Source organism: Sminthopsis crassicaudata, chromosome 4, assembly GCF_048593235.1.
Source record: "Sminthopsis crassicaudata isolate SCR6 chromosome 4, ASM4859323v1, whole genome shotgun sequence".
NCBI lineage: Eukaryota > Metazoa > Chordata > Mammalia > Dasyuromorphia > Dasyuridae > Sminthopsis > Sminthopsis crassicaudata.
In genome coordinates, this window is record NC_133620.1 from 289,941,645 (window position 1) to 289,966,324 (window position 24,680).

The 24,680-nt window shown below is 40.6% G+C and overlaps 1 protein-coding gene and 2 long non-coding RNA genes across 3 annotated transcripts in view; 1 reads left to right on the plus strand and 2 right to left on the minus strand.

Moving 5' to 3' along the window:
- The window catches only part of LOC141566558 (uncharacterized), an 11,130-nt gene extending 9,850 nt beyond the window's left edge, over nt 1-1,280 (minus strand). Inside the window, exon 1 of the long non-coding RNA XR_012489350.1 lies at nt 1,149-1,280. This is a non-coding gene — a long non-coding RNA (uncharacterized LOC141566558). The remainder of the gene's footprint in view (nt 1-1,148) is intronic.
- Nucleotides 816-23,420, plus strand: LEMD2 (LEM domain nuclear envelope protein 2). The gene is made up of 9 exons (XM_074311247.1): nt 816-1,472; nt 4,607-4,647; nt 8,782-8,857; nt 13,479-13,555; nt 14,832-14,911; nt 17,015-17,160; nt 18,444-18,545; nt 18,638-18,740; nt 21,612-23,420. The coding sequence occupies exons 1-9, from the start codon at nt 869-871 to the stop codon at nt 21,760-21,762; spliced, it is 1,380 nt and encodes a 459-aa protein (XP_074167348.1). The 5' UTR covers nt 816-868; the 3' UTR covers nt 21,763-23,420.
- LOC141566559 (uncharacterized) overlaps nt 12,616-24,680 on the minus strand; it is a 49,448-nt gene continuing 37,383 nt past the window's right edge. Inside the window, exons 3-4 of the long non-coding RNA XR_012489351.1 lie at nt 16,998-17,276; nt 12,616-16,779 (exon numbers count right to left, since the gene is read on the minus strand). This is a non-coding gene — a long non-coding RNA (uncharacterized LOC141566559). The remainder of the gene's footprint in view (nt 16,780-16,997; nt 17,277-24,680) is intronic.

The window sequence follows — 24,680 nt, forward strand, 5'->3', positions numbered from 1 at the left end:
GGTTCTGTGGGCACAGAAGGCCCGGCCCTTCCGAGGGCCACCCGAGCCTCTCCAGAGCAAGAGAGCGCGGGTTCTCTCTGGAGTCTCCAAAGCAGGCGGGACGCGCCCTGTGTGCAGTCCCTCCGCGGCGGAAGGACAGGGGCAGCTTCATCTTTGCATGTGCACGGGTACTTCTCTGGCCCATGGCGCGGCTGGATGGAGCCGAAAGCTGACGACAGAAGCTGTGAATCACCCTGAAAGCGTTACCTGGGGCAGGGTACCCCGGTTCCTTGGTAAGAGGAGTCTGGATAAGGGAGAAGAGGGCCAGGGCTAATGAGCCAAGGTGCTCGGGCTCCTCGGGAGGAAAGCGGAGTAGATGTCCCCTACACCCCCGGGACGCAATTTTGAACAGTCCTGGACCTGAAGCCTGAGCCTCCAGCTCTGCCACTTGATGGCTGTGTGGCCTTGGACAATTGCTTGAACCTCCCTGAGCCTGTTTCCTCAAGTGTACAAGGACAGGTTGGTCCAGGCCTACATTCTTCCATCACAGGGCGCTAACCCTCCAAATTGAAATCCACGCTAGGGAAAGCATCGCTGACCTCCCCAACATGGAAGTTGCCCCTTGTGTCAGTACCAGGACCTCCACAATATGGCAGCCACCTGTGACGAAACGCTCCGCGAATGCCCGTTTACACTAGACCTTCTCAACATGGCGGCGCATCTCCTAGCCTTGTTAGGACCGCCCCCAACAGGACGGCCGACCTTCCCAGCATGGCTGCCTCTGCGGGCCGCCCCGCCCCTCCCCGCCCGGGCCCGGCTCGGGCTCCAGCAGCTGCGGGAGCAGTTCCGGGGGTGGGCTCGCGGGCGCGGCGGCGGTGGCGGCTCGGCTATGGCCGCGCGGTCGGACCTCGAGCTGCGGCGGGAACTGCAGGCCCTGGGCTTCGAGCCTGGGCCCATCACCGACACTACCCGAGACGTCTACCTCAACAAACTGCAGCGGCTGCGAGGCGAGGCCCGGCTGCGCGCGAGGCCCGGCACGGGGCTGCTGCGGCCTGAGCCGGCGCGCCCGGGCCTGGGCCTGGGGCCAGGGACTCGCCTGGGAGCCGGGGCCGCTTCTGCCTCTTCCTCCTCCCCCTGGGCCGGGAGCCGCCCGAGCATCCACCACTCACCCTCAGGGAGCCGCAGCGCTTCCTCCTGGCGCCTGATTCGGGAGCGGGAGCGGGACAGCTCCGAGGAGGACGAGCCGCCTGCCCCGAGCCCCGGTCCTTGCCGCTGGTGGGCCCCGACCCGGGCCCCGGCCCCGGCCCGCAGCCCTGCCGCTTACGGGGGCCCCCGACCCCGGTCCCGGCCCCGGCCCGAGGTGGGGCGGCGGCTGGAGCGCTGGCTGTCTCGCCTTCTGTGCTGGGCCAGCCTGGCGCTTCTGCTCGTCTTCCTGGGCATCCTGTGGGTGAAGATGGGGAGGCCTGCCCGAGCACAGGAGGCGGAGGAGAACAGTACGTGGCCACCCTACCCTGGCCGATTGCGGAAGAAGTCCCCTTCTTTCCCCTCCCTCCAGCCACCCGACAGAGAGCTTCCCGCCCAGCCTCTCCTTCCCTTCCTTTCCAATGATTGATTGTGGAGTATAGATTTGGTGCGGAGGGACCCTGAGACCGTTATGCGTCCGATCCCCCTCATTTGACAAATAAGGAAACTGAGTCCAAGGAACTTTAGTTGGGGGAGGGGAGGGTTGGAGTCCGAGGGCCGCAGGCCTTCACCTGAGAGCCTGGGACCGCCACTTCACTGCCAGTCTTGTTTCCTCCCTGTCAAAGGGAAAGTCCAAACTAGGGGGCCCTTCTGAGGTCCTTCCTGCGATAGATCTATAAACGTGTGAGGTAGGTGACTTAATCAAAGTCACACAGGTAATACGTGGCTGAGCTGGCGTCTGAACTGGGCTCCCAGGCTCCAAATCCAGCAGTTTCCATGACAGGCTGCTCTTAGAATCTTAGAACTGGAAGGAACCTTTGAAGCCTTATTTTACACATTAGAAATCTGACCCAGAGTTTCTCTTCTCTCTTGATTCTATCTGCCCCAGCTCCCCCCATCCCTGCCCCTCCCCAGCTACCAGCCTCCCCAGTACTAACAACTAGAGAGGCCAGGGGAAGTGTGTCCCTTCTCCTCTCCGGGCCTGGAACTCCACACTTCACTTTTTCCCCTCCACCTGTGAAGAGAAAGAAGACAGCTTTCCTCATTTTCAGTCATTAAAATGCTCAACCTCCTCCTCCCAGGGCTTGTAGCCAGGGCTCCAATAACCAGCCAGCTCCAGAGAGGGTGCAAGAAAAACTGTAGTCCTCAGAATAATTTCTGTCCCAGTTCTTAATTCTGGACTCACAGAACTCTCCGAGTTGGGGAGCAGGAAGGAGGAAAAACTCTAATTCTCATCGATCCAAACTCTCACTTAGATCTCTGCTTCCAGCTGTCCCTGTCACCAGCCACTGTAGAAAAGATTAGGATCCATAATTTATCTCCTTATCTATGGGGCTCTCAGCTCCCCAGTTTGTCTGGATTGACATCTTTCTAACTGTTGTTGACATAAAAAATTTTTATTAGTAATTTTTACCCTAATTCCTACCTCCAGGCTTTTTCTTTCTTTCCTGTACTCATCTTAGTTCTAAACTTTCCAGGCCTGGTATCCTCCGCAGGGGCTCCTGGAGTAGCTAGGGGATTAGGAAAACTGGTTCTAGTAATAGAATGTGAAATTCTGTTACTAAATAGTAACAGTAGTAATAAATAGTAAATAAGTAGTTCATAGTAATAGTAGTAAAGTAGTAATAACTTTTTATTATCCCCAGTCTTTTAATTCTCCATCTCTCCAGCACCCCCACTTCCTATTCAGTGAAAAGTCCTCCCTAGAGAACAAGTTTGCCCAATCCCTAATCTATTCTCCCTCTAGTAATCACAAGTATGGTGGTGCCTCATATTGGTAGCTTCGGGCTGCTGTCTCCCTACCATCTCTTCCAAACGAGGTGGTCACGGGCTCATTCTTAGGGCCATATTTTCAGTATTCCTGGGATGTTAATATCTGCCTCAAATCAAGAGTGCATTAGAATCATCGGATACTAGAACTGAATGGGCCATAAAGATCATCTATTCCTACCTTCTTGATTTATAGAAGAGAACACCCAGATATGAGGAGTGATTTTTCCAAGGTCACACAGCTAGACTGGCAAATGTGAAATATATGGGATTATGGAAGAAGCATGTAGATTTGAATTCTGGCTTCTACATTTGCTAGTCATGTGACTGGGCAAGTCATTTTCTTTTCTCATCCTTTCTGTATCTGAAAAGTGGGGATAAATATACTATCTCAGTTTTTTGTGAGGAATGCACTTTATAAATTAAATTGTATATAACAAGGTACGTTAACAGTTAGAATTACAACAATTGATTACTATTATACCTTTTCCCCACTCTCATCCCTTTTTAAAATTCTAATTCTGTGACTCAGAAAAAATTCCCAATTATGCTTTGTTTCATACTTGTATATAATTCTGTATACACAAAAGCAGTTTACTTTCCCTTCACTGAACTTTTCTGATTGCCAAGAAAATTTTGGCCTTTATCATCTGTGATGCCCTGTTGGTATTTTCATCTAGATTCAAACTTAAGAAGGTCATGTAGATTTTGGTATTTCTTCCACAAAATGAATAGAGCATTTGTATGTTTTTTCACAGAGAAATTTGATATATTTCAATCTGGACTTTAATCTTAAAAGGAAGTGACATTGTACATATTTTTCTTTATAAATTTAAGTTTGAAGTGACATAAATAATTTACCAACTTTTAATGTTCTCTGCAGAGAATGGTAATTAATTCTGCCTGATTAATATTGACTATGTCCAGAAACAAGTTAGGCCATCTTTCGTGTTTTATGAGAAGCTTAAGAAATTCCTCAAATAAACTTTTAAAAAATTTAAATTGTCTCTTAACTGTTGCCATAAATTAATATTTGGGTATCCATTCAAGTTGGTAGCTCACCCTGATTTAGAGAAAAAAAATTTAATGGAAGGTGTTTGCTCTAAAAGCATACCCAGAAATTCACATTTGTAGATTAGACTATACTAATTGGATGGAACTAGCAGTGGAATGACCTGTCAAGAAAATTGAAGCTGACCCAAGTTCAATTGATTCTATGTACTTTGGTTTCCCTGTATTCTATAAAGTTGGTGAAATCTAACATCTAAGGTAAAGTTTCCTTACATGTATAATGAGGGGGTTGGAATCTGCCTTCTAAAACTGAGAGGCTTGTGTTATAGTTATGCACAATGCCAAGAAGCACTCTTAGCAGAGAGGCCCTTTGAACATGAGGAAGGTTTCAGACCCATAGTCCTATTAACCTTGATTTAAAAAAAAAAAAAAAATTGTAAATAAAGGGTACAAAATAACAAGCCTATTATAACTGAAGCCCTACTAGCTAATATGTAAGGTTATATTTGACTTTGGGTGTTTAAAACCTGGAAAGTGTTGCTTGGCATCTCCCTAGGGCCAGTCAGGTTCTGCTTGCCTGGAGTCTGAGGAGGGGGCCTTGCCTTACTTCTTTTCCCAATTGGCCACCCTTTTAACCCTTCTTCTGTTTCTTTTTTGGTCTTAGTGAAGTTGTTACCGGTGGATTGTGAGAGGAAAACAGACGCGGTAAGTTTGTTTTCTAGCTTTTTTTATTCCTCCTGAGGAAGCAGCCCCTCTCTAGAGAAATAAACTTTCCCAGAAAAAGACATAACAGGATCATTTTCAGGGAGTATTTTCAGTAATATAACCAAAAAACTAAATAATAGTCTGTAATGTTCATGTCAGACTCAATTGTAGCTATGTAGGAGAATCTGAAATACAGGAAATTGAGTCTCTAAAGATCTTAACACCTGTCTTGTTAGAAAAGCTCTTCCATCAATTGCAACATCAGGAACTTTGTTCTGTCTGCTTTTAAGCTGATTTCTGGGAAATATGGTGGGTTTTTTGCAAAGGACCTGTAGACACCTCCCAGACTTGGGGGAACAGAAGTGCTATTTGTAACCTTCAAAAAGTCTGCTTTGCAATTCAGCATCTGTCCCATTCCTAATAAGAGTCTCAAGAGGACTCTGGACTCTTAAAATATGCCTTGATTTTAGGTATTGTGGATAGTATTTTCTCAGCTGTAGCTTCAATGGAATTAGCCCTCTTGGTCTGCTTCAGATCTGTTTATGAAGTGCCAACATGCCCTACAAATAATATTTGGGGAAGGCAAGTAACTATATCCATTTATGACTCATGAAAACAGCATTAGAAAGTAGAACTGATGCACTGATCTTGGCGATTGGGGAAGATACAGGGTAATAAATTCTCAGATCATAAATTCTACTAGAAGAAGCTTTCATTCTGCCAAAGGGCATGACTTAGTAGTCTAATTATTAGGTATGTAAGGAAAAAAAAAAAGATACAATAGATGATACTTTTGAATTGCAGTGCATTTGGCTCTATGTTAGCCCTTTTAATGAAAAGGAGAACTAAATATCAATTCACTTGTGTCATTTCTGTCTAGATTTGAACTGTGTAGTATTTAGTGTATTGTAGGAGGGAAGTATGATATAGTTGGAAAGCTTCCTGAATTATTCCTTTTTCCTCTCTACTTCCATATTTATAAAATGCTACATTGCTATTATATAAGCTACCCCCGAATATAAGCATATCTCTTAAAATCAGATCTCTTTGAAAGGAAAAGTTGGGGGATGGTGAAATCCACTGAAAAATGAGACTTGTTATACACCATATCCAGGTTTTATACAAAATACTGATTTTGGACTATAGAGTATAATAAACTCATAACTGTAAAGTATTTCCCCTCCCCTCTGATATAGAAAGCATATGGCTCTCACTTTTAAAAGTAACATATACTATAAGATATAATGGAGGATTCTGATACAGAAGCTGGTTTAATATCTAGTACTGAGAGAGTAGAATTTATTTTAACTACTACTAGACTGTCCTCAGAAGAGTGGCAGTTATCCTGACTAACTGTGTAAACTTGGGTAAGGTATTTCCTTAGTTTATCTGTAAAATGAGAAAGTTGGATTAAAATAGCCAAAAAGACAATCAAAAAAAAAAAAAAAAAAAAGACTGGTTAATTTTATCCATTTCTCCTGATTCTCTAAATTTCTGTTTTTACATAAAGCCTATTAATAAGCATCACTTCCATTGGCTTTATTTTTTTCTGTTTCCATTAGCTTCTTTACTACTGCTTACAAATATGTCTTGACTTCTTCCATTCTTAAATAAAATTTTTACTACATCCTACTATCCCTATTTTTCCCTTCACAGAAAAACTTCTAATCAAAACAATCCACCCTTACTGCCTCTATTTACTCACCTCTCACTCACTTTTCAAACCCTTGTAATCTGGCTTCCAGTACTATCACTCAATTGAAACTGTAGTCTTAATTGCTAAATGAGTAGCCTTTTCCCCCACTTTCATCTTTCTTCAACCAATCAATCAATAAGAGTAAATTAAGCCCCTATTATGTGCCAAACATTGTGCTAGGTGCAAAAGATACAAAGACAGAAATGATATGCCTTCAAGGAGTTTACATTCTAATGAGGGAAAGTGGGGGGAACATTTACAAAACATATACCAACTAAATGACTAAGTACTTGTTTTCGGCAGGGGGGTGGGAGGGTGCTGCTAGCTTCCAAGTGAGGAAATGGGGTTGGACAAGGATCGGAAAAGGCCTCTTGCAGCAGGTAGCACTTAATTTGAACTTTAAAAAAAAAAACCAGAGAATTCATTTCAGAAATTGTAAGATGGAAGTAGTAAAGGAGGACGTTCCGGTTATGAGAGACAACCTGTTCTGAGGTATAAATGTTTGACACTATTGATTCCCCCTTCTCCCCCTTCTCCTCCTTGGATCTTCTCTTCTTCCTAAGTTTGTTTTTTTTTTTTTTTAAACTGCTCCCTTTTTGGTTTACTCCCAATGTAAGCTTCTTCTCAATCTTATTTGTTGGGTCATTATCCTGTCTTCTCTCCACTTTGTATATTTTCCATCATTTCCCATGGATTCAACATTCATCCAACTCTGCAGGTGATCCCCACATTTTCTTGCTTAATCTCTAGTCTGGCATCACCAATTACCTACTGGATCTCCCTACTTGAATGTTCCAAAGGCATCTCAAACTCAACATATTCGAAACATCTTTCTATTAAACCTATCCTTTCTCATAAATTCCCCATTTTGTCAAAAGTAACAACATTCAAGTCACTCAGATTCATAACATTGGAGTTATCCTTCACTTGCCTCTCTTCCTTTATACTTCATATACACAATCGCCCAGTACTGGTTCCTTCAAGACATCTCATGTAGCTATCACTTTGTCTTTTCTTACATGATTATCACATTAATTTATTTAGTTCACAGTCACTTGAATTACCAAAGCAGCTTCTTAAAAGTTCTCCCTTCATAATCCGTTCTCCACATGGCTTCCAAAATAATCTTCCAAAAACTTGTTTGATTTTATGATATGAAGCTTCTATGGCTCCCATTACCTGGAGTGATAAAATATCCATCCCTTTGTTTGGCATTTAAAACAATTCACAATCATAGTCTCTGCTTGCCATTCTCCAGGCATGATATTTTACTCTATGGTATTTTGCAAAAGCTGTCACCTTGCTTCGACTGCCTTCCCTTTTCACCTCTTGCTTTTGGGAATCCTTTTCTTCCTCCAAAGCTTAGCTTAATTGCTATTGGAATGTCATATACCCAGAAATTATTTGGTGTTTATTACTTAACTATGTGCATATAATTCTACTAATTTGAATATAAGTTCCATAAGGACAATGACTGCTTTTTTTGGAGTGTGGAGGGACACAATCTATGTTCTTAATGTTTGTTAAAATGTTTTGAATTGTAAAATTCCAGAAATTTTGTATCGTTAAGGAAACAAGCCTTGGATTAAACATTGGCTCCAGATAATCCATAATGGGGAAAATCTATATGTAGATAATAAGATTTTGACTATACCACAAAAATGTAGTTCCAAAGTCTATGGAATGTTGTCATACCCAAACCTCACAGAATACATCATTTAACAGTCTTGGAAACGTGTTAGATTATAATCCTTTCATACTATTATTCTAATAAGGCCCTGTAGTCTATGTTGTTGATTAAAGTGAGATCCATATCATTTACACTTTGAGTGGTAGCTATTCAGTTTTTCCCTTGAGGTAGACAATCTGTGTTCCCTACACATTGTCTGATATTATTAGCTACTGCTCAGTCAAACACTGGGGTTAATGGGTAGAGAAAACCTTTAGTTACATATAAACTTATCAGATATACAACTGACTAATTCTTTGTAATGCTTCTTATCAATCAGTGAATAAACATTGAGTGCCTAGCATCATAGGATTTAGAGCTGTAAAGAACCTTAGCAATCATAGGCTAGTCCCCTTCATAAATGAAGAAAATGAGATCCAAAGAAATTGTGATTTGCCTCCAATCACTTTCCCCTAGTATAGGCCTAATTACATAGGACTTAGTGAAGTATGGTCTGTGAACAGATGTTTCAGGCAGAATGCTCATTCATTCAACAACTATACAGTACCTACCACATGCAAAGCATTCTGTTTTGGGAGACAAGATCAAACAGCATCAGTTTCTCCCATGAAACTAGCACTTGAATAGGGATCTAAAAGTTCCTGTTTTTAAAGAGTAACAGTATCACAGGAGATGGGCTTGTGGCACAAAATGTACAAATAGAAGCAATTATTTTGTTATCAATCATATTGTTTCTCTGTATCCTCAGTTCTGCCAGGTTGAACAAAAAAAAGTTTTGCTGGAGGTACTACATGAATTATATAACTTCTTGGCCATACAAGCGGGTAAGTATGTGTTTAATATGGTATTTCAGGGGAAGGATCCTTGTCATTTTTCACTTTTTTTTTTTTTTTTCAATTCAGTAGACATTTATTAAGTACTTACTATGTTCCAGGGACTGTGCTAAGTGCTAAAGATATGAAAAAGGCAAAACATACAGTCCTTGCCCTTTAGGAGTTTATAGTCCAATGAAGGAGACCACATGCAAGCAAAGACAAAGCAAACCATATACAGCATAAATAGGAACTAATTAGTAGAGGAAAGGCACTGGAATTAAAAGGGGTTGGGGAAGGTTTTCTTGAAGAGGTGAGATGTTAGTTGGGATTTTAAAAAGTCAGGGATGTATGTAGTTGGAGCAGAGGAAAGAGAACATTCCAAGCATAGGGGACAGCTAGAAAGAATGATCAGAGTGTATCTTGTATGTGGAATAGCCAGGATACCAGTGTTCACTAGATCGAAGAACATTGTACTGGAGAGTAAGTTGTAAGATGATTGGATAGGTAAAAGGGAACTCAGTTACTATGGGCTTTGAATGCTGAATAGAGCATTTTTAATTTGTTCCTAGAGGCAATAGGAAGCTTCTGGAGTTTATCGAGTAAAAAGGATAATATGATCAGAACTTCATTTTATGAAAAACACTTAATTGATGAATGGAAGATGGATTGCGCAGGAGAGAAACATGAAAAAGGGAGACCTGTTACAATAGTCTAAGTGAAATGATGAGGACCTGCTCTTCTACATTGTCAGAGCCTAGTACAGAAACTTTAATAGAGTAGGCATTTTATAATTGTTTTCAGTTAAACAGTTTCAAGAACACAGATGTGAAAAAGGGTCCCCCAGATCAAGAAAAAGCAAACTTGCTGACTAATAGCTAGACTATTGCCATATAGTAGAAATTCTAGCATGAAATACTATGAAAATATTTTACCTTTTCTTTTCTTCCTTAAGAAGAAACCACATATTTTTTTAATCTTGGATTTAGGCAGAAAGTCTTTACCCCTGATGATTTTCTTTTTAAAACTCTAGAAACCATTGTGCATAACTGTAACTCAAAATAGAAATTGTGCCTCTTTGGTTTGTTTGCCTTTGGCTTTAGAAGGTTCTTGTGCTTGTATTTCTTTTTTCTTTCTTTCTTTTTTTTTTTTTTTTGGTTATTTTTGGTATTGGACTTTTTTCTTTTTCTTTTTTTTTTTTTTTTACTTTTTTAAAAATATAGCTTTTTATTGACAAAACATATGCATGGGTAATTTTTTAACACTGATCTTTGCAAACACTTCTATTCCAACTTTTTCCTCCTTTCCTCCCCACCCTATCCTAGGGAGATCCAAACAAATTGTGATTTGGTTGGCAGGCAGAACCATACCTGTTAAACATATTAAAGTATATGTTTATACATATTTATACAGTTATCTTGTTGCACAAGAAAAATCAGATTTAGAAAGAAGGTTAAAATAACCTGGGAAGAAAAACAAAAATGCAAGCAAATAACAACAGAAAGAGTACAAATGCTATGTTGTGATCCATACTCATTTCCCAGTGTTCTTTCTCTGGATGTAGCTGGTTCTGTGCATTTGGAACTAATTTGGATCCTCTCATTGCCAAAGATAGCCACTTCCATCAGAATTGATCCTCATATAGTATTGTTGTTGAAGTGTATAGTGATCTCCTGGTTCTGTTCATTTTACTTAACATCAATTTACATAAGTCTCTCCAGGCCTTACTGAAATCATCCTGCTAGTTATTTCTTACAGAACAATAAATTCTGTAACATTCATATACCATAATTTATTCAGATGTTCTCCAATTGATAGACATCCATTCAATGAAAAGAGCTGCCACAAACTTTTTTGTGCTGTATTTCAAAGGAGGCTTGGACACAGGGCCTCGGCTCTACTGTGCTGTGGCCCAGATTGTTCCCTAGACAGTCTATTAATTCAAGCAGAATAGCCTTTTTTTTAGAAAGTGACTCATACTATGTATTATAGGCTGAGGATAGTCCAGGACCAGCCAGCTCAAACAGGAGGACCAGATGCTGCTATGTTCACAGATGGTGTTCCAAGCAGAAATAACTGCACCATTGTAGAGATAGCTTTCACATTGTTGGCAATGGCAGGGGTTAGCAAGGGGAGAAGGAGAATGTGAAGGGACTTAGATTGATAATGTGAACCTTGACCCAGAGCACCTAGGTCCCATGGAGATACACCTTATTCTTCATCACACCTGCCCCATACAGGGGCTGGCCATCAAGCCAGAAACCCTCATTCAGTTATATCCTTGTAGCCTACAGGCATTTTGAGGGCATTGTCCATTTCTACCTGAGTCAGCCCCTTCCTGACTGGGAGACTTTGACTAAGTCACTTAATCTTTCAGTGACTTTGTTTCTCCATCTATAAAATGGAATTAATAGTCCTTGCTCCTTTTCCCCTCAGGTGTTCTGGGAGGGTAGATGAAATTTTAACTGACCAAGTACTTTTGAGTTCTTTGGAGGAGAGACCCTGAATCTGTCCATAGTGATTTGCTTCCCATACCTGTCATTTCTCACTTCTCACTGACTTTGACTCACTTGTAAGCTGGTCTCTAGCCCCACTACTCAGTTGAAACAGTTCTCTCCAAAGTCACCAATAATCTCTTAATTGTTAAGTATATTCTCTTTACAATATAAGTAGGCATTTGTGCTTAGGATTTTAATGTAGTCCTTTATGAATTAACTTATAATTTATGGACACATATAATGTGCTTGAAAAGTTATCTTAAGGAGCAGCTAGGTGGCACAGAGCACCAGTCCTGAAGTCAGGAGGACCTGAGTTCAAATCTGGCCTCAGACACTTAACTCTTCCTAGATGTGTGACCCTAGGCAAGTCACTTAACTCCAATTACCTCAGCAAAAAAAAAAAAAAAAAATTATCTTAAATCTGGACCATAACTATCAGGGGCTCTCATCCCTAGTATATACTTTAGTAGTCTATATCATCCACTCATCAAGGTGGGAGCTTTTACTTGGTCTAGTAGTACTTAGTCTGAGGTACTTCATGTCTTCAAATATATTTGAAAACTTGTTCCAAAGCTTGCACTGAGGGCTTGACTCCAAATTATGAAGGGACTTATTTAGAGAGGGATCCACTCTCTTTCTTAAGTGTACACCAGGCCCTGGGTGGGGCTATTCTCTTAGATGATCTGATCCAGGCCTATGTTAAGGCTGGTTCTGATATCCCAGAGTTTCACATCATTATAGATTGGGAGATCCCGGTTTAATTCCAAGACACCACTCAGTTCTACACAGCTTCCTCTCTCTGATCTGATCAAGCCCAAAATGATAAGTAGAACTAATCTGTCCTACTAGACCAGTCAAGAACCAATGAATTATCCATTATTTGCTCTCTACCATGTTCTTACCACTGTGCTAGACATGGTTTGGGGAGTAGAGGAAAATGGAATAAAGGACAGTATCTGTCCTCAAGAAGTAAACAATACAAAACATAGTCAGGAAGTCCATAATTCAATTCAATTAAATAAGCATTTGGGGCAACGAGAGGGCACATTGGATAGATTGCCAAGCCTGGTGTCAGGAAGATCTGAGTTCAAATGACACTTACTAGGTATGTAATACTGGGAAAGCCTTTTCTTACCCCATTTGCCTGAATTTTCTCCTCTGTAAAATGAGCTGTAGAAGGAAATGGCAAACCATTCCAGTATCTTTGCTGAAGAAAATCCCAAAGGGGATCATAAAAAGTCAGATACAACTGAAAAAAAAATGAGACTGAACAACAATAAAACAAGCATTTATTTGAATATATACAAGGTACTGTACTGGAGAGACAAAAATGAAAAACAACATAGTTTTTCCCCTCAAGGAACTTTAAAAACTAATAATAATATAATTAAATGGAGAAATAAGATTTTACTTCAGAAACAAAGAACGATGATGTATATGCTCAGGTACTATGTGAGTGGCAGACTATTAGTAAGGTATAGCAGGAGTTTAGAAAAAGGATCCCTTTCTGGGATCTGGGAAGGAAGATTTCATGGGTGAAATTCAGGCTGAGTCTTGAAGCATTTCATTAGGCTGAGAAGACTGTCTCTACCCCATATCTCTCAGGACTGACTGCCTGTAACTGACCAGGACCTGCAGGTCCTTAACAATCTTGCCAACACTTTTTATGCTTCTCTTACTGGGGAATACCAAAATGAGTGCCATTATTCCAGATTGCCTATCTTGTGTCATGATTTTTAAATCTCTACAGAGTTCCACAGCCTTGCTGCCTTTTTTTCCCCTCCCAAACTATGTTTATTTATAGTACAATTTACGTGTTGTCTGAAGCTATTCATCTGATCCTTTTAAAGATCAGTTGAAAACAAATCTTGGTATTGTGCAGCTTTTAGTCTTTTAATGCAAATAACCAAACTGCTTTGCAGATCAGGTTTTAATGATCTGGAATTGATCCAAGCTAAGTGGCTTTTGATCTTGCTGTGGGGACTGAAGATGCCCTAGCAGAAGGTGGGAGGCAGCAGCTTGACCATATGATCCTTATTAGAGTGGACAGCTTGGTTCTCCTGCATTTGAAATCCTGTTTCAGAGTCATTTGTGTTCACCTTTTCTCTGGATTTGAATGTTGTTTTTTTCCCTAGGTAATTTTGAATGTGGAAATCCAGAGAATCTAAAAAGTAAATGCATTCCTGTTATTGAAGCACAGGAATACATTGCAGTAAGTAGAATGGAATGTCAATCCATTATTGTGACGTCTCACTGATTCTAATTGATCTGCTCTAACTGATGTGGTTTTTTTCCCCTTCTTGTATGATTTTATTTATTTTGAAAAACTGTGTCTCATAGATAATCTCTAAGTCTGTCTTGGAATAGTTGAAAAGGGGGTTCCCTAGATTCTCAGGGCTAGAGCTTCCTGTTACTACCTCCCTTTTCTGGAGCCCTTTATGGTTACCTCCATTACTGCATTTGATCCTTACTTTAGCCTTAGAGGTAGAGGGTGTGCCATTTTATAGATAAGGTTGCTGAGGCTCCAAGATATTCAGCAACTTGCCCTACATTCACTTAAGCTGCAGAGTCAGCCCTCAAATCTGAATCTTCTGACTCCAGGTCCAGTGAATTTTTTATTGTAGTACAGTCTTTCATCTATGTTTACCAGCCTAAAATCTGTCCTATTTATTGGTATTCTCTTGCTTATTGTTTAGCTAGTGGCTTTATTTCTTCGCTTTCCCCACAACTACCTAAGTGACATTTGTAGTTGATTGCTCCCCCTCTCCTAATGGTGAATTTACTTTAAAAATGACTTTACTAAAATGGGAAACCTGAATAGTGTGAAAAGAGCTCTGAGTTCAGGAGTCAAGAGAGCTGAGTTTAGATACTGACTCTGCTACTAAGTAGCAATGTAATCTTTGACAAACTAGTTGTCCTCTCTGGGCCTCAGTTTCCTCATTTATAAACTTTATATCCAAGATTTTCAGTCATACTTCTTAGGATCTTATGACTTGTTGGAAGAGACTATCTAGTCCTAACCTCATATCTTTAGAAGGAAATTAAACCACAGAGTGGAAATGACTTATCCAAGGTCACACAGCAAGCTGGTGGCAAATACAGGAATATGATTCAGAGCTCCTAGTTCTCTGTACATAGTTCTTTCTACTATAAAATAAGATTTCTGCCCTTCTCATCTCCCATCTCCACAAAATTGATGCTTTGACCTAATATCCCAGGTCTTAGAAAGATTATATTCTTTCACTTTTTTCAGATCACTGACATTTTACTTGTATGCTTCTGCATCCCATCTTCTAGTTACAGCCTTGTCTGTGGGCTTCAGCAGTGTGAAACTTTCCTTTCTGCCAATTTGCTGTGCATTTAGTGGAACAGGTCTTCAGAGGCACATAGACAGAAAGCTAGTTTCCTTACCAAGCAACAGAATAATGTTTGTTCCAGCCAGTCCACCCAAATGCAGAACTAATCTTCTTATGGACCCTTCCCCACAGAATGTAACCGGCAGTTCACCAGCAAGGTTTGAAGCTGCATTGACCTGGATACTGAACAGTAACAAGGATGTAGGAATCTGGTGAGTTGAGTGTCAGCTCAAGGTGGAGATGATAGGATTTAGAATTGGAAGGGGCCATAGTAATCCCTGATTACCACATTATTTTTTAGATGGCAGAAATTGAGTCCCAGGAAGGGAAATAACTTTTCCAAGATGTCAAAATTCTCACCTGTCTTGTGAAATTTGGCATATATTTTATGAATCAGAATTTAGTGATTATGAATGTAAATTCCCAAGCCAAGCAGATGTGACTCTGCTCTGGCTTGAGGCTGAAAAGGAAAGGGATAATAAAATGAAAGAGCAGCAGAAAGAAAAAGTATTTAGAATGAAAAATAAAATTTCTGAGTTTTAGGGCATGTACCTTAGAACGGATAGATCAGTTTGTGTTCTCTTAATTCTTTAGCCTTGCCATTCTACTTCTTGCCTGAATGTATAGTTCCTTCAACTGGTGGGTAAAATAATTCTGTGCATGCTTATTTGACTTTCAGTAGTATGTGAACTGGGAAGGATAAGCAAATCTTTATTTCCTTCACAAGCATTGAGCACTTGCTATGTACTGCTAGGCCCTGGAGGAGAAAGATACAAAGTTCTGATAAGGCATGGTCCTTGGCCTTGTGGAGCTTAAAGTATGATAGACAAAATTATAGGGATACCTGTTTTGAATCATGTGAAGAAAAACTTCCTAACAGTCATCAATACCATCCAGTGATAGAATGGGTTGCCTGAGAACAGGATGACTTTACCCTTAACTGAGCCTGGATCACTTACTAGAAATGGTGTAGGGGATCTTCTGCTTTAGGTAGGCAAAAAGTTCTCCCTATCCCCGGGCCTAAAATTTCCTGGTGCCTGTGAAGTCCAGGATTTGGTACTGACCAGCAATTCTAGCTTGCTTTCATTATTAACCTACATCAATAACAGTAAGAACCTTCCTTTTCACCTTCTATGAAATGCCTAGTTTGGACATTGAGAACAGGAGGAGAGACACTAGTGGATTGTGTCTGACAGCTCTGAACATTTCTCCTGCTGGGAAACAATCATCATGTAAACACTTTCCATTTTATATTGTATGCCAAGATCTCTGGGCAGGATACAGTTTTCTGATAGTAAAACACACTCTAGTGTTTTCTGCTTTTGTAATCTGACTGAATTAGTAATTCCATCAGCAGTGGTGGCCCCTGGGACTGAATACATGATGCAATGAAAAATGCGTTAACTTTAAAAAAGAAAAAGCCTGGCTGGTGGGTGGGTTTGGGATTGGGGGGAGGAGGGAGCATGTGTATATGTGTGTGTGTGTGTACACTTACAATCTAGAAGAAGCAGCACAACATCAGGATTTTGTCCTTCACTCTAGCAAGGTAGATTCAATTATGAAGACATTTTTGTCTTCAAAATTTGAGGCTTCTGATCAGGAAGTGGATGACCAGGAATATAAAGTAAATTGTAGTAAATTAGGCCACAGTATATAATTTCTGTACAGGGTGGACCTCTTTTATGTGATGTTAGGCTATTTGTCCCCTAGCCTATCTGAAGAAAATACAAATGTCAACTTGTGTCTTCACTCCTATTCTACCCCAAAACCTTTTACAGCTCTTCATAGCAAGCTTTCCCACTCTCTGTGCAGCTTGTCTGAACACCAACTTTTGGGAGAATCTATCAGTTTCTGTGTCATCCCATGGGCTCAGTTTATCTCCCAAGTTCTTTATACTTAAACAGTTTATGTGCCTACTATTTATGAAGAAAGTATGTGACCTCCAAGATTCCATCTTTAAATTCTTGCCATGCAGTTGCAGAGCAGTGGTTCAGTAAACATTTCCATTTCTTTATGCTGAGAGGTGGGAATCCAATTTAAAGTTTAATCTTGTGCACGCTGAGAGGCGCTATCAAAGGGCCTGCAGAGAAAGACGTCATTTTAGCAGCAGGGGAGGCAAGTCTGATGCCTTCTTTAAAGCTTTAGTCTTCCTAAATAGCTAAGGTGGGAAATTTCTAGAAAGGGCCACCATGAAGATGCCAACAATGTTTTATAAAAATGCAAGTCCCTACTTTTTCCCCTTTCTCTTTCAAGTTCCTGTTTTCTATTCCGTTTGCATTTGAATGCCTTTGATTGTACCTTATATCCTGTTTCAGGTTGAAAGGGGATGACCTTTCTGAGTCAGTGACAAATGTGGACAAGGTGGTTTGCCTGGAATCTGCCCATCCCCGGATGGGCTTGGGCTGCCGGCTCAGTCGGGCCCTGCTGACAGCCATTACCACTGTGCTCCTTTTTTTCTGGGGTAAGCAGCTCATATGTATCTCTGCCCGTCCATAATACTTCCGTCCCCCAATCAGCTTCAAATATGAACGATGAGCTTCAGAAATTCCATCCCATTCTCTACAATGGGCACAAGCTCTAAAAAATAAAGAGAGCAGATGAACATGTTAATGATGACAATATTGGGGTTCTTGGTTCAGGTTGAAGCATTTTAAGGGTCCCCAAAAGTGAGACTAGGTTCTGACCAGGTAACTAGTGGCCCAGTAATTCCTTTTTAGATGCCATGAATGTTTAGCTCAACCTTTTAAGCTTAGAACAAATGCCCCCTCCTCTTGAAAACTTTTTTTTTTTTTTTTTGTTTTTTTGTTTTTGAGGCTGGGGTTAAGTGACTTGCCCAGGGTCACACAGCTAGGAGGTATTAAGTGTCTGAGACCAGATTTGAACTTGAGTCCTCCTGAATTCAGGGCTGGTGCTCTATCCATTGCACCACCTAGCTGCCCCCCCTTCCTATCCTTTCATTCCTAACACTTTGTTCTTCACTTTTCTAATGCTTTTGTCCTTTAATATTGTGTATTGTAATGTAGATTTTTGTCTTGATCCCACCCTTACTAGACTTTAAGTTCCAGGAGGACAAAGATTATGCCACTTTAAAAATTTGTTTATCTTACAGTGTGCAGCATAAGGCTTCTCCCTTAGAAGTTGCCTAATTTTTTTTTTTTTTTTAATCAGTGTGGTAAATGTAAATGCTTTCTCAAAGGAGACAAGGCGCATTTTAGTGTTAAAGGACTTAAGTCCTGAAAAAATATAAATATTTCTTGGAGAATAAGACAGATTAAAGAAATCCTCAAAAAAGAGGAAAGAATAGGTGTTGATTGGTTAAAAAATTTGGCCACTGTATCTCTAAATATCTGTGGTTCTCACCGAGGAAAGGCTTTGGACTGATGGAGTTAAAAAAACCGAACCACAAACAATTGTCTTGCCAGCTTCAGGGCGGCAGTTACAGTTCTGAAAATGAGTTTTTTTACATGTGCATTGTGAGAACAAGACTTTTGGACTTCTGTTGATCTCTTTGATAGTGCCAGAGTATCTGGAAATCACTAAGAGTACCTGAAAATCACTATCACCAGTCTTCTGACAGAGAACACAATGGGCCTGGATAGAATCTCAACTCTGTATTCAAGAACTCTTCTGCTATAATAGCTGGAAGAGTTGTAATGGGCTTGTTTCCTTATGTGTGAGATTATGTCTTTCTCCTGAGTAGGTCATCATAAATACTAGACTATCTAAGCTATCTGTTTCTTCTAGGTCTGGCTTTTTTATGGGGTCTTCTAATTCTTCTGAAATATCGGTGGCGGAAATTAGAGGAAGAAGAACAAGCCATGTATGAGATGGTGAAGAAAATTATAGGTGACAACTATATTATATAAGTTCTTGTTAAAAGGAAGATTTTAGCAATTTAATATGTTCTTGTCTTAAGCTGTCACCTTTTGTCATTGCAGCTGTGGTTCAGGATCATTATGTTGATTGGGAGCAGGACATGGAACGCTATCCATATGTAGGCATCCTTCATGTGCGGGACACATTAATTCCACCTCAGAGCCGGTGAGTTGAGTCCCTCTCCATCATTGGAGATGGGGTGCTACACTTTCTATGCTTTGTGTAGATGACACCCAAGTGATCTTCACTGATCCCATGTTAGCCGAGGATCCTTTGGCTTCTAGGCATTAAAGGTACTTTATTAAACAGTCTGCTTCTTTTGTCACACATCTACAGAAATCTCTAATTTCTACAAGAGAATTAGCCAGATGAGAGGGGGAAAATGTATAACTATAACTTTTCTGTGGGTCATAGTCAACTCTTACTTATCTTTATGTGGATGGATAGCATGGATATTGCTTTTGATATTTTTGTGACTTGTTTGTGTCATATTTAAGCATCTCCTTTATAGTTACATGATTATCTGTAGCTCAGCAGAAAATGAAAGAGGAGGAGCACAGTATAATACTACAAATACTTAAGTACCTATTGTGTGTAGAGCTGTGCATTAGATATTCACAAGAAACAAAATCTAAATGAAAAGTCATCACTACCCTCTTGGAGCTTAGAATAGTAGGGAGATCATATACAGGCACAGAAAATGATAAAGATTGAAGGTATTTTAGAAACCATTGAGTCTAAACTCTCCTCCATTTTACATATGAGGAATCTGAGGCATAAGGAAATTAAATTACTTGAACAGATTCACACAGCTAGTAAGTGTCTGAGACAGATTTTGAGGTCAGAAAATTCTTTTTGATTGAGACTTCACTGCTCTATTACACCATGACATCTCTTCTAAAGCATAGCTATGAGCTTTAGATTAAGTCTCATGTTCTACCATTTCAGCTAATTAGGCAATACATTAGATAAAAATGTTAGAGACTTACAAAACAAAGTGTTGTAAGAGGTCTTAGGGGGAAAGGATGGGAGCAAAAGATTATTACAAACTCGAGAAATTAGGGAAGAATTCTTGGAGGAGATGGCCATTGAGTTAATTTGAGGTTCCCATGATATAATATAAACAGCAAACAGATTCAGGTCAGAATAGCAAAGCATTTAGAATTGTATTTTGCTATCAGTGTAAAAAGGTAACCAGTCAACAGCATGAAGTTAGGGAGCAGAATGAGAAAACTATCTTTCTAACTCCCAGAGTCACCATAATTTTTAGCAGGCATATTCAGATTTGGTGTAAGATGTAGCTCAGACATTGATATTTAAATATGAATATAAAATTATATTCCAAAGCCAAATAGAAAGTATTTTCTGATTACCTAAATTACATTACAACTTCATGGAAGATAAAATCAAAAGTTGAATAAGAATTCTTGATAGCCAGAAAATTAATTGAAAATGACTATGTGCAGATTCTTGGGGAAGCATTGAAGATCTTTATTATCCTTTAGTAGTAATATTTTGTTTGTTTATTTGATATGTTTCTGCTCAGTCATTTAACCTCTTTGATCATGTTCCAAGTCATGAAGTAAGTTCAGGCCACACTGTTGAAACATAACTATTTGTTACTTAAAATGTCAGCCCTGCTTGGATATGCTTGGATCTTCCCATATAGTACCCTTTCGAAGGCCTATTTATGAAAAATTGAGAGAGATTTGAGGAGCTTGTTTAGGGATAAAAAGCAGTGGAAGCTGATTAAAGTAGCCTAGTTCAATCCATGCTTGTTCATTACTGGTTAACAGACAGCCAGGAGGAGGAAGGGGAGGATGGGAAACAGGTATTTGGCCTTTAGATTCATTGTGAATCCTGTCACACCTCAGACCATGCTGTCTTGACTCCCTGGGGGACAAAAGTGATGGTCTTAAATGCTGACACTTTAAGCAGTTGCCCTCATGCTTGGGAGCTGTCATTGTAAGGCTGTCAAGTAAGTCAATAGAGGTTTGGTCCCACGTGAAATAGGTATCTTTTTCCAGAGGCTAGCCAGACATTTGCTACTTTTCTCATTTGGACTCTTAGAGAAAGTCAGATGAGGAAAGCTGCAGGTCCGTTGTCTGCTTCCTTAGCACACAGGAGACTCTGTTCCTGGGATTAAGTCCCAACATTGCCTCCTGATTCCTGAGTCACTCCAGGAAAATGATCCCTTTTAGTCATTTCCTTATTAAAGTAGAGGTAATGTACCTTACTCTTCTTACTTCCATATTGTATGCACACAAGAGGCAATAGGAATGATGTCTACAAAGCTGAGAACAGTGCTGTGTAAATACTGAACTTAAAAGGTAAAAATAATTTTCTCATCTGGCTGCCTTGAAATCTGCCTGGCACCCACATTCAAAGTGGAGTGGTATGGAGATGGATGTCAGAAGGGACAAGGGTGGCCAATAAAAGGCCAGTGGTGTGGAGGTCTCAGTGCTCCAAAGTGTCCTTGACTCAAGAGGAAGCAGGGCCCACAGCCTCTTTTTGCTTCCATGGTATGAGACTGCTTGTCAGTCAGACTAATGGTCATTTCTTAATTAGTTCACGTGAGAAATTAAAATACAGCTAGCTTCGGTATCCACGCTAAACTAGAAGATCACCTTGAACCACTGATATCTGGAAGAGTCCAAAAATCTCAGCATGCTTGCTTCATTCTTGGAAGGAGAGAAGTCTGATGTGGACTTGTTCATCTGCCTCAGGAGCAGTTCATAGCACAGGCTTTAGAGCAGGAGAACTTGAAGATTTGTTTTCTTCCTAGTCAACTACTCCCAGCCTAAGGCACATCTCCACAGAGCAGGAGACCTATTTTGTGCTGGATGCTTTCCTTTCTTTCCCAACAAACTGCATCCTGCTTTCCCAGCCCCCTGTATCTGCCCTTGGTTTGTTTGTTTATTTGAAGGGCATTGTGGGCAGCTGGGTTTCTTTCCAGGCTGTGCTCTCCAGCCGTTGGAGTGCAGCAAACGGGTCTTCTTCATCTGCCTAAGACACACTGATCTCTTCTTGTTCCAGGAGGCGCATGAAGCGGGTCTGGGACAGAGCAGTGGAATTTCTGGCATCCAACGAATCTCGGATTCAGACAGAATCACACAGAGTGGCTGGAGAAGACATGCTGGTGTGGAGATGGACTAAGCCCTCTTATTTTTCTGACTCTGAACGCTAAACTCCCCAGAGGCAGGGTCAGACATTCTTGTTTCAGCCTGTCCTTGGGGACAATTTCCACCTTAGGACTAACAGAGAGGGGTTCACAGATCTTCTGGTGCTGAATTCATGCTCATGCCTTGACCTCCCAACTTCTTCTCTTACCCATGCATTGCTCCCATTTCTGAAGGTCACGCCAAGAAATTTTTGAAAAGTTTAGCTTGTGAGAACTATCTAGATTTGCCTTGAGGATTGGGGAGGAAATAAGTTGGGTCATAAAGTTCATCCCTGGTGTGTTTTTTTTTTTTCCAGCAAGTACACCCCTCCTCCCTTTCCTATTCAGATTCCCTCTTCTAATAGGAAGTGCAAAGGGCTTTGTTTCTCTCAAAAAAGGTGGAGGCCCAATAGCCACATATGCTGCTTGAGATTCAGTGAAATGCAATCAGTACCTTCTCCCAGCAGCTTGGCCAGCACCTGCTGTTGCTGATTGGTGGCGCAATCTTGAAGAAATGCTTCCTGGGGTTGGGTCATAGTGTGGCAGCTTATGAGAATTACATTGAGGCCTTAGGAAATAAAGATAGCTGCACAGGTATGGGGACATGAGAAGAGAAAAAGAGTCTGATTCCTTTAGGAATTTGACCTAACTTTTCAAACACAAGGAGGAAAAAAAGAGGCCAGGAATACTGAAGTGCATATGGGAAGACCTATTGTAGTGATGAACAGCCTGCCCTACCTAGATCAGGGCATCTGTGAGTTTGGTGGGTCCCTGGGACATGGTGTGTGGTTTATCTGTGAGTGGGGGGTGCCAGTCATTGCCCCTGATTCTACAACAGATCTGTAGGTAATTAATGGGGAAGCAAATACTTAGGTAGTGGAACTCAACAGATTTTTAATTTTTATACTGTTTTCATCACAAAGTTAGCCTTTTTAAGGTGTTGGTATTTAACCTGTGGTAGTTCTTATTAGAAATAGTCATTTTTGGTTGGACTAACACTTTCACCAGCATCATCTCTGTACTGTAACGGGAATCCTCATTCAGAGGAATGACTGAGTCCTTACATAGGTTATTTCCTATGTTGTTAAACCCCAATATTTAGCCCCCAAGGCTGTTTCATAGAGTGACTTCTTCCACACACTTTGCACATCCTATCAACAACCTACAATATCTTCCCATGAGGTTTCAGCACTTCCTCCCCCTGCTGGCCAAATAATAGAGTTGCAGGGGCTTTCACCTCATAATTCTGAAACTGCAGAACTTCATTACCTACCTCCTGCTGGCTCATCAACTCAAATCAGAACAGAGAGAAAGTCTCCAGAAACAGACTGGTGGGGGGTCTTATTACTCAAGTAGGAAAGATCCCGCACCAACTTGAATCTTATCTCCATTTGTTTTCATCTGTGGCAGGAGTGGGGTATCTGAACAAAAGCAAACTCAACCACTCAGAAAGATACTACCCATCTCTTTCTGATTTTTTTTTTAATAAATTCTAGTATCCCATATTTTAGCAATACTATTTCCTCTGATGTTTGTATGATCCATGGTGCCTGTAATCTTAAATTCCAGCTCAATTGTGTAGAAATACCTTTATGATCAGGCTTCAAATGAACTTTGTTATTGGTGGCTAAATTGCTAGAGGAATAGCACTATTTATTAAAAACTAATTTGTTTCTTTAACACCATTTTGAATATTGACCAAAGCAATTTACTTGAAATGGAAGGATAAAAACTTTACCACAATTTCAATGAAAGGTCAGTCAAAGGAGTGCAAAACAAGGCCCAAATGTCATTAGAACAGCATTTACAAGGCCAGAGTTCTAATCTTGCCAGTGTCAACAGTTATATAACTGAGCAAGAAATTCCCCTCTGGTGTCATCTCTGAAATTTGGAGGGGTCGAATTAAATGCCCTAAGCTATTTAAATCTCCTTCCCAGGATATTGTTGAGGCTACAATCTTGTTGCCAAGGAGAACTATTCCACAAGCTACACACCAAAATAGGGGCACTTCCAGATCTAATATCAGAAGATATGACCTCATATTGACACTATCTCAATAAAGTAATGAGTGGGTGAGGGTGAGATTAGCTTGTTGGGAAGGTAACTTACTCTAGGAGAAGGGCTTTGGCTTGGGATCTCCCAAGGAAGTAGGCAATGGTGCTTGCCGAGGTGTGCTACACCTAGCATAAATTAGGTAACATATGTCTGCAAACTTCTAAGTCATATCTGATTATAGGATCAGAGATCCCTTAAACTTCCAGATCATCATTACCATCACCCTGCTTTATAGATGAGGAAACAGGCCCAGAGTAGCTTGCCCAAAGTCATATATATATATAGCAGGGCTAGAATTTCCAAATCCAGTGCCCAGTCCTTGACATCACACTGTTACTCCATCATCATGAAGGAAGGACACTGGTACCATCAAGCTTTTGTGTGAACTCAGCGCCTGCTTTAGTGAAACTTACTCAGTGAAAGTCTGTGGAACTAATGAGTGAATTAGCCTAACAATTTCACAAAAGATTTCTCTGCTCAGAAGTTTTTGGTTTTTGTTTTGGTTTTTTCCCCCTCTGCTTTAGAACATGCCAAAGTCATAGAATCCCAGAATGTGAGAGTTAGGAGGTACTCTAGGGGCCATCTGATCTTGAATTCACACTAATGCCATCACAATATCCTAAGAACAAGTGATGGCTCAGTCTCTAGATGGATACTGAGAAGAGGGAACCTCTAGAGAACGCCCATCCCATTAGTGAACAAATCATTGTGAGCAAGTTTTATTTTCTAACTTCCACCTATTCCTCATTCTGCCTGCAAAGGTCAAAAAAGTCTGGTCCTTCAAATATCTGAAGATAACTATCATGCTTCCCCTGAAATTTTTTTGGACAAAATTTCCTTTAATTCATTCAACCTTTGTTCATATGGCACGAACCTAAGATCTTTCTCCA

Excerpts from the sequence above, each read along its gene's own strand:
- LEMD2 (XM_074311247.1), top strand. The coding sequence starts at position 869 with ATGGCCGCGCGGTCGGACCTCGAGCTGCGGCGGGAACTGCAGGCCCTG. Across the intron at positions 8,858-13,478 it reads CTTCTTGGCCATACAAGCGG|GTAATTTTGAATGTGGAAAT; the intron begins GTAAGTATGTGT and ends TTTTTTCCCTAG. Across the intron at positions 17,161-18,443 it reads TGTGCTCCTTTTTTTCTGGG|GTCTGGCTTTTTTATGGGGT; the intron begins GTAAGCAGCTCA and ends TGTTTCTTCTAG.